The 10000-nt window shown below is 36.7% G+C and overlaps 2 protein-coding genes across 2 annotated transcripts in view; both read left to right on the forward strand.

Moving 5' to 3' along the window:
• The window catches only part of LOC125043145 (ATP-dependent RNA helicase abstrakt-like), a 5880-nt gene extending 514 nt beyond the window's left edge, over window positions 1-5366 (forward strand). Inside the window, exons 2-12 of the mRNA XM_047639116.1 lie at window positions 588-707; window positions 1020-1152; window positions 1315-1519; window positions 1761-1881; window positions 2013-2166; window positions 2705-2861; window positions 3078-3158; window positions 3636-3870; window positions 4133-4318; window positions 4641-4877; window positions 5026-5366. Coding sequence (XP_047495072.1) covers window positions 588-707; window positions 1020-1152; window positions 1315-1519; window positions 1761-1881; window positions 2013-2166; window positions 2705-2861; window positions 3078-3158; window positions 3636-3870; window positions 4133-4318; window positions 4641-4877; window positions 5026-5235 — 1839 coding nt within the window. The 3' untranslated portion in view covers window positions 5236-5366. The remainder of the gene's footprint in view (window positions 1-587; window positions 708-1019; window positions 1153-1314; window positions 1520-1760; window positions 1882-2012; window positions 2167-2704; window positions 2862-3077; window positions 3159-3635; window positions 3871-4132; window positions 4319-4640; window positions 4878-5025) is intronic.
• A 3059-nt stretch (window positions 5367-8425) lies between these two features.
• LOC125042982 (basic proline-rich protein-like) overlaps window positions 8426-10000 on the forward strand; it is a 10188-nt gene continuing 8613 nt past the window's right edge. Inside the window, exon 1 of the mRNA XM_047638856.1 lies at window positions 8426-8610. Coding sequence (XP_047494812.1) covers window positions 8539-8610 — 72 coding nt within the window. The 5' untranslated portion in view covers window positions 8426-8538. The remainder of the gene's footprint in view (window positions 8611-10000) is intronic.

The raw sequence follows: 10000 nt of genomic DNA on the forward strand, positions 1-10000 counted from the left end.
AGGGGCTTTAAACCTCTTGGGCCATGAATTATCAGCAGATCTTACTTGGAGCTGTGTCCTTAGAATGCAAATTCTAGTAATGATAGGTCGTATATGGTGCGGCAATCATCATATCATTGGTGGTAATGAGTGGTGCGGCATCTGATGTTCGTGATTGCTTTGGTCTCTGTGTTTTCAATTTGGCAAAAAATGACCATCATGTTTATTACAGCCTTTTGGGTTAAACAGATACTTAGGGAATGTATTATACATAGAGTATGACCAGTCATAATTTTGTCAAACTTTGATAATTTATTATACCATGTAGTCTGCTGTGTTGAAGTAGCTCTCCTGAGAAGTCTTTCATAGGCAATAGGTAATAGATATTATGCTTATTAAATTTTTCCATATAAGAGATTACACCCACATTTGAGAAACAGTGAAGGGAAGATGTACAAGCAACCCATTCAGGTAACCAAGAAACCTTTTCAAGTAATGGCCAGAGCTCTTCTACTAATGCATTACTTTCATATCTTTTGTCATTTGACTGTGGTCAAAACACTAATCAGTTAAATTGTGTATAATTTCAAATAATTTTCATCTTTCAGAGATACAGACGCGAAGATCCAAAATCTTCCAGTGATGAAGAAGAAGAGTCATACGAACCATACATTCCTGTTAAAGAAAGAAAGAAACAGCGGATGAAGCAGATACTGAAGATATCTCAGGTATTTTCTCTTTTCTTTGGGGTTGGTAGTACCCATTACTTAATAAAAGAAAATTATAAGTACTATTCTAAGCATGATTTGTGAATTATGTATTGTTTATATCGTATATTGGATGTACTTGTGTTAGATTAATTATACTTATCTGTATTTTAATCCATATAGGAACTTTTATTTTTACATTTGTATTGAAATTGTACATTTTTGGTTTGCAATCCAGTTTTATTCAAAGTATTATTTGAAATATTAATAGAATATTGGAGAATATTAATATGAGTGGATACCCTAATTCCTAGCAAACCTTTCTTGCACCAGGATGAGGATGCAAGTACAGACTCATGGAAGGAAAGAGAGCAAAGAGAACAAGAGGAGGATGTACAGGAACTGGCCAGAAAGAACAACATCTCCCTCTTGGACCAGCACACTGAACTCAAAAAAATTGCGGAAGGTGAGAAATGGTTTGTCAACTTTTAGATGTAAAAGTGTGTAAGATATATGTAAATGTAACCATGAAGAGTAAGTGAGTAATCAAATTTGTTTAATCCACTTGAATATTTTAGTAAAATCTAAAGCAGTAAAGGAGACCTGAATGTCTTTTTTTTTTCTAAAGCTCGCAAGGAATCAGAATTGGAGAAACAGCGTCGAGAAGAGAAGCGTCTCCTGGAAGCTGTGGCAGAGAAAAGAGCTCTGATGGGTGTGTCCGAGTTGGCACGTGGTGTACAGTATGAGGATTCTGTAGTTTCAGCTTGGAGACCCCCAAGGCGCATATTGGCCATGGATGAAAAAAGGCACGAAAGAGTGCGTAGGAAGTACAAGTAAGTAATTAGAAGTACATGAAAGAACAAGAGTTATTTTCAATGTATGTTTACTCAGAAAGATTACTGATATATCAACATAGGATGCTGAATGTTGAGATTAGTAAGAGCTGCATATTTACATATACACCCACACACATCTTCAAGTATTTCTGAAGTATTGCAGAGAAAAAGGAAATTAGCAAAGTTAGGATATATACATTGGATTACTATATATATTTGGACCTTTTTATCTTTACAGAATCTTAGTTGAAGGTGAGGAGGTTCCTCCACCACTTAAATCATTTGCCGATATGAAATTTCCAAGATGCATTATCAAAGCCTTACAAAAGCGAGGTATTGAAAAACCATCTCCCATTCAGGTATGTTTTGACACTATTATCAGTTTTCTCTTTTCACTCATTTGTAAAAAGTGTGTAGTTAATTCATCTATAGAAAATGATTACCCACACTGCTTTTGCTTATAATAAGTTCTTTCCTACCTAATTTTTAGATGCAGGGAATTCCAGCAGCCCTTCAAGGACGTGACATGATCGGCATCGCATTCACAGGCAGTGGAAAGAGTATGGTGTTCATTTTACCCATTATTATGTTCTGTTTGGAGCAAGAGAAAAAGCTGCCTTTTATGGGAAATGAAGGGCCATATGGTGAGTTTTCTTCCTTTTTTATAGTTAGTTATAATAATGATTAAAGTCTTGCAATACTTTAGGTATCTTATATTTTTAAAATATACTGCTGTGTATTACATGATATGGTATTACATAACCAGGATTTCACTTCTTTCATTATTTCTTATATTTATGCTAAAACAAACTTATAACTTCTGATGATCCTTGACATCTCAAGATGTAAATGTAGCTTGGATCTCTAGGTTATATTAGTAAACTGTGTGTACTGACTGAGTTATGGTAATATGAGCTCACTGTTACAACTGGCTGACATGATATATACAAGAATATATGAAAAAGAATGTGAAAAACTAGACACAACTTGTCTTTATTTATCTTGCTGATTTGAAAGTGAAGCCATCAGTATTATTTACAGAATAATAGTTCAGAAATTTAATACAGTTTAAAGCCATTCATTGATACATTTTAGACTTCTCCATCCATTTTTCAGAAGTCTTCCTTGAACTGATACCTCAAAAGAAAATGCAGACTATCACCTATGTGTTTCTTCTTTCAGGCCTCATCATCGTACCATCTCGTGAGTTGGCCAAACAGATAAAGGACAACATAGAGTTCATTTCAAAATTTGTTGAAGCAGATGGTATGCCAGAGTTAAGGACATCCTTAGCTATTGGAGGGGAGCCTGTAGCAGCTGCAATGCAAGTTGTGAGAAAGTATGTATTGGGACGGTGTTCTGATTTTTGTATCTGAAAATTAGTATAGTGGACAATATCTGTAACACTTCTAAGGTGTTTTAGTCGTTGGGAGAAATCATGTTTTTGGTGTTCTGATTTTTGCATTTGAAAATTGATATAGTGAACAGTATCTTTGAGCACATCCTAGGGTTTTTGGTTGTGGCAAGGATGATTGTTAATGTTATTCTGTTGCAGGGGAGTGCATATCATGGTGAGCACTCCAGGACGCCTCATAGACATGCTTGACAAGAAAATGGTTCGTCTTGATGTTTGCAGGTGAGGGTTCGCTCGAGTCACTCCATTCTCTTTTCTCTCCTTGCTTGTCTTGTTTTCTCTTTTTTTTTTCATTCCTTTTTTTTCTCATCTTATTCTTTCTGCTTTTCAGTTTGTTTTCTTTGCTTCTTTTCCTTGTATCCTTCAGCCTTATTCAAATCATCATTGCCATTATTGTCAATTATCATAATCATTATTGTCTTCTTTATATTATTTTTAATAGTAGGAGTAGGAGTCTTCTTCTTTCTTGTCTTTTTCATCATCATCATCATCATCATCATCATCATCATCATCATCATCATCATCATCATCATCATCATCATCATCATCATCATCATCATCATCATCATCATCATCATCATCATCATCATCATCATCATCATCATCATCATCATCAATGTGATGTGACAGGTAAACATTTGGTAAATAGCAATATATACATATACTACATATTTTTTAATGGATTTCCCATATCCACAGATACCTAGTTATGGATGAAGCTGACAGAATGATTGACATGGGTTTCGAAGAGGATGTGCGTACTATTTACTCATATTTCAAGGCACAGCGACAGACCTTGTTGTTCTCTGCTACTATGCCTAAAAAGATCCAGAATTTTGCTCGTTCTGCTCTCGTGAAGCCAGTCACAGTGAATGTTGGTCGTGCTGGTGCGGCCTCAATGAATGTTACCCAAGAAGTGGAGTATGTTAAGCAGGTGAGATTACTCATGCTACCCACATTTTATTGTAAACCTGTTGATGCTGAAAACATTTACTGTCCATTGTGGTTTTATTTTGCTAATTTATTTGTTTATTTATTTATCTATTTAGTTGTGTACATTTTGACTTATTAGGTGTACATGCTTATGGCATTATATTATAATTAGACTAAAATAAATTGCTTAGTTAATTACCAATCACAGTGAACTTTCAATGATTACCACATTACTAAATAGTACATTTTCATCTCCTCAACAGGAAGCAAAGGTGACGCACATCCTGACTTGCTTGAACAAGACTTCTCCGCCAGTACTCATCTTTGCTGAAAAGAAGCAGGATGTAGATCTCATTCAGGAGTATTTGCTGCTGAAGGGTGTGACGGCTGCTGCTATCCATGGTGGGAAAGACCAGGAGGAAAGATCGGCAGCGGTCCAGGCTTTCCAGGTAAGATCCAGTCTGGTTATTACTGTTATTAACATGATCATCATCCAGTTTATCACACTTTGAAGATAATTCATAATGTAAAATCGACAGCTATTTGAAATTATTGTTGCTTCTCTTTGTAGTTGTTATCAAAATCTGAAGATATATCTCCAGGATTCTTGAATAACCATTTATTAAGCATGACATAAAATAGAGACTGTTTGTTACCAGTAGTAATATCAGATAAGTAAGCAAAAATACAAGTATATGTAGAAGAAAAAAAATATTGAAGAAACCTTTACAAAGATACAAGTAGGTATTCAAAAATAATTGTTATTTGCAGAGAGGTGACAAAGATGTTTTAGTGGCAACAGATGTGGCCTCAAAAGGTCTTGATTTCCCTGGCATTCAACATGTCATTAACTATGATATGCCAGATGATATTGAAAATTACGTCCATCGTATTGGGCGTACTGGACGATCGGGCCAACATGGTGTGGCTACAACCTTCATCAATAAGGCTAATGATGAATCAGTGTTATTGGATCTCAAACACTTGCTCATTGAAGCCAAGCAGAAGGTTTGTATAGTTTTTTCCTTCTTCTCAGGCATTCTTGATAATGAATTAATGTTTAAAGTAATTTACTTGGTGTGTTTCATTAATGGTTTTTATGCTTGTAATGTAAACTAAAGTGACCGTACTAACTGTTAATTTCTCTTTTTCTCAGGTACCGCCCTTCTTACTTATGCTTGGAGGTGGAGAGGATGATCTCATGGCAGCATTGGAGACCAATGAAGAGGATGAGAGAGGATGTTCTTATTGTGGAGGTTTGGGTCATCGTATCACAGCCTGTCCTCGACTGGAGGCCATGCAGAACAAACAAGCAGCAGGCATTGGACGAAAAGATTATTTGGCTGCTAATGCAGCTGATTACTAAATTCATTCTATTTGTGTGGTGTGTATGTATGTATGGTACGTATGTATATATGTATGTACTTATGTATGTACTTATGTATATGTGGGTGTGGGTACACATGCATGCGTGCGCGCGTGCGCGCGCACGCACACACACATACACACACACACACACACACACACACACACACACACACACACACACACACACACACACACACACACACACACACACACACACACACACACACACACACACACACACACATACACACACACACACACACACATACACACACACACACATACACACACACACACATACACACACACACACATACACACACACACACACACACACACACACACACACACACACACACACACACACACACACACACACACACACACACACACACATACACACACATACACACACACACACACACACACACACACACACACACACACACACACACACACACACACACACACACACACACACACACACACACACACACACACACACAAAATATATATATATATATATATATATATATATATATATAATCACTGTATGATTGTACAAGAGTTACAATGCTGTTGTTTGTAAAGAAAATATATTTTAGTGTGTGTATACATAAAATGGTATGATTGTTCAGAGGAAATATGAATAATATTTTTTCCTATGTATAAAATCTACTTTCAATTTAACAGAGACTCAGCACTGTAGGTCAGCACTTGTATTTATATGATGATGTATCGTCAATGAGAAGGATTATCTTCTACATAATATTTAGTGGCACTGAAATGTACATAATATTGTAATTGTTTCAGAGTTCAAACTAATGATGTTCTTGGTAGAGATATGGATATATTCAGTGTGCAAGAGTTTTATGATTGAGGTTTCTCTTCTACTGTATTTTAGGAACCTAAAAGATATGTGCGTCATAGAATGTTACAATTGTATAACATGCAGTATAGGTTATGTAGAAGAACATGTATACTTAGATGAATGTGGTATATTATAATGGTATTATTTTATTAACTTTATATTTTTTACATTTATTTGTAGCCTTAACAAATAAAAACAATTATTTGGATTATTCCTGTATTTACCATCTGCCCTACATAATGTTTGATTAAGCAACATTTTATTGCACAAGACTACCATCTCCATTTAATGAAAGTTATTCATACCACTACTAGATTTATTCTTAAGGACATACCAAGCACCAACCAGTGATTCCACTGTAAAATCACGCATAGATAACAATCAGGCATGGATGAATCAGAAAATTAATAAACAAATGTTTACCATTTACAGACAGTCAATGTGTCCTAAAATCTTCGTCTAAACTTGCCATATGTCCTTTATATCCATTACATGATAATCATTTCTCTCCTAAAAAGAAAAAAGTTAGGCCTTCACTCTAACTATTGTTTAAATTAATGGTACCATGTATGCATTCTTTTAACCCAATGCTGCCGGGGAAAATGAAAAAAAAAATGGGGAAAATGCTGTGCCAATTTTCGATATTTTTTGGTGAAATGTCTGCCCATAGATGGCTCTGCTAGTGCTTATCCACAAAGGAGTCAATTGGTAGACCTTGTGACTGTACCTGATTTGAATTGGCAGGAAAAACATATTTTTTACTAGTGATATGAATATTGATGGTATTATTTTTATTATAAACATTATAATTATTATAATGTGTTTTAATATTAGTAACAGCAAAATAAGATAACATAAAATATTTCGTAAATCAAAGAAAAGGGTGAACGGACGAGACAGGCAGTACTTGTAACTGGCTCATTGGTGACTTAGTACAAGTATAGCCATCTATGTGTAAAAACAATCAAACAAGCACTAACAGTGGGCATAGCACGTTGTACCCGTCGGCAAGGGGCTGACAAAATCTATAAGTATTTAGCCTATTTTTGAGCTTTAAAATGCTCCTCACATATCTCATCAGCCAGTTGACAAGTGGCTTTGACTTTGACTTTGAAACTGAATTACTGACTTGAAATTTGAGATTATGACTTTGACTGGGCTATTCAATAAAAGAGGAGTTACAAATATACCCTTAAATTCTCATGATACTAACAAATACCTGGTAAGATTGGTCACCTCTTCCAAACTTTGATATTGTCAGTAGGGGACTGAAGAAGCAATCTGAAAATTAAAATTGCTACTAACTGTTCATTAGACTATGATCTGGGGACATAATGTGGCTTGTAGTAGTATCCCCCACATGGCTTATGGGCCTAATGGTCAGCCTTATAACTGGAATAAGTTTATAAATGTATTATATGAATCCAATATTGAAGGTTTCTATCTTAATATCAGTTACTTCATCACCTTCAAAATGTATATACATCTAAAATATGAGTAAATTGAAGACTATATATATACATATATATACATATATATACATACATATGTGTATATATATATATATATATATATATATATACATACACACACATATGTATACATGTATATGTATGTATATATATATATGTATATATATGTATGTATATGTATATATATATATGTGTATATATACATACATACATACATACATACATACATACATACATACATACATACACACACACACACACACACACACACACACACACACACACACACACACACACACACACACATATATATATATATATATACATATATATATATATATATATATATATGTAAATATATATACATACATACACATATACATACACACACACACACAGAAAACAAGGAAAATTGAATAATAATAGAAAATCACTAGAAATATAGACGAGAACAGTTTAAGCTCGAGCATTACCGATAAAAGAGTGTGCAAAGCCTGAACCTTCAAATTCAATAAACCCTTCCTATATTCCATGTATTGCGTTGCGTAATCCCATAACTTATGGCAGCGATGTGCATGAGCATGACGAGGCCATCGCGATTATTCCGATATCCTTATTACGACGCAAATTTAAATCAGTGTGTTAAGACTGGCCGAACAGAGGTTGGCAACCCTGAATCCTATTTCATAGTCAGCATCGCCACATACCGGCCCTGCCACTCGCCCTAAAAGACACCGAATAAGCCCAATTAACAAGGGAAAATAACCCCAACGCTCTAAACCCCGAGGCATGACGCAATAGAGCCTCCAGAGCCGCAAAAAGAGGCCTGAGCGGCGGCGCGGCGCGGTTGGCAGCCGTGGCGGGCCTCGCGGATTGTTTATGTTGTCTCTGGCGGCGTCGCCCTCGGCCTCCTCTCGCGCCTCGGATTTTCTCCCGTCACTCGCCCCCGAAGCCCGCCATGACTCTGGCCTACCCCAACCAGCCTCCTCAGAGGGGAAGGCCGCCCCCGAACTCCGCACAGATCCAAAAGGTGGGTTGGGAGAAGCTGTGGAAGGGTTTGCACGGCGGCGGTTGGGAAGCCCGGCGTCCGTGCTCCATATTGGCTCCAGATTCTTTTTTTGGCGGAAAGGAAGGGATTTCGGTCGGGGTCTTGGGGTCTCGGGGTTTGGGCGGCCGCTGCGACTCTGCGGCTGTGGCCTTCGGTTATGCTCTTGGCCATTCCCGTTTTGCTCGCCCGAAGCCGAACGGAACTCTGGTGTTGGTGGAACAAGGGTTTATTTCCAAGTATTTCCCCTTGGCTGAACTTTAATGCTATTTGGATCAGTATTTGTCGAGGAATGAGACATTAACCCGCTATAAGTAGGAGGAGAAACATATTTTCATTAGTTTTGGGAATTGCAGTTTAGTTTCTAGTAACATCATACTACAAGCTTTAACTATTGTTGTATTTCAAGCTCTGTAAAAATCTTCCTGTCAGAAATTGTGGACAGACAGTATTACCTGTTGCCCTGTAGTATCCTAGTACAGCTAAAATTGTATTATTAACTAGTGTTGGTGGGAAATCTGCAGTTATTCATCATGGTGGTAGTTAAGGAATTGGTAGTTTTATGAAAAAAAGAAAGACAATGGCACCAAAGAATTCAATATAGATTGCATGGTTATGTTTTTTGTTAACCTATTGCAATGGCTAGTTTTAGTTCATGGTAGCAACAATATTAACTTTGTTATCTAAGCAGAGTATGAACTACAAAAGGAAGATTCCTAGGGTCAATACTAGAATAAGATAGTAGTGATAGGTAATGATAGTTTCATGCTTATAATAATTTATGATTCTAGGGGGCTGCACCCACACAGTCTTTCGTCTTGGAGAATTACAGGGAGGGTTCATGGAATGACAGAGCTTGGACAGTTTTCTTGTTTGACAATAAATTGCTGGGGAATCAGCCAGCTGTATTTGGTCTGATATACATTGTGTTGGTTTGTGGGCCTTCGCCTAGAGCACTGACATACTGTAATGGTCACCTAACATTGTGCTCCTTAAGTTACCATTAATATTGTTATAGTTATTATTATTATTTTTTTTTTATAACAGGCAGACTATCATTGGCAGGATTTAAGAACCATTACCTTGAAAATAGCAAATTTAAAAACTTAAGTCTTAACCCAGTGGCGACGGGTCACGCCTATAGGCGTCATAACAATACGCCCGAAATGTGGCGTGCGGCTGTCCGCCGCGGCGGCGCGCCAAAGCACCCTGAGGCAATGATTCGGCTTGATGTACCTAATTCACGCGCTCAAAAGAGTCGGCGCGTTGCCGCGGTTCACCAGAGCGTAGAGTTTTTTTTAACTTTCTATACCCGTCGCCAATGGGTTAGTATGTGTTTGAAATACTTCAGAAAAATGGAAAAATTAAAAATATA

Source organism: Penaeus chinensis, chromosome 33 (genome assembly GCF_019202785.1).
Source record: "Penaeus chinensis breed Huanghai No. 1 chromosome 33, ASM1920278v2, whole genome shotgun sequence".
Taxonomy (NCBI): domain Eukaryota; kingdom Metazoa; phylum Arthropoda; class Malacostraca; order Decapoda; family Penaeidae; genus Penaeus; species Penaeus chinensis.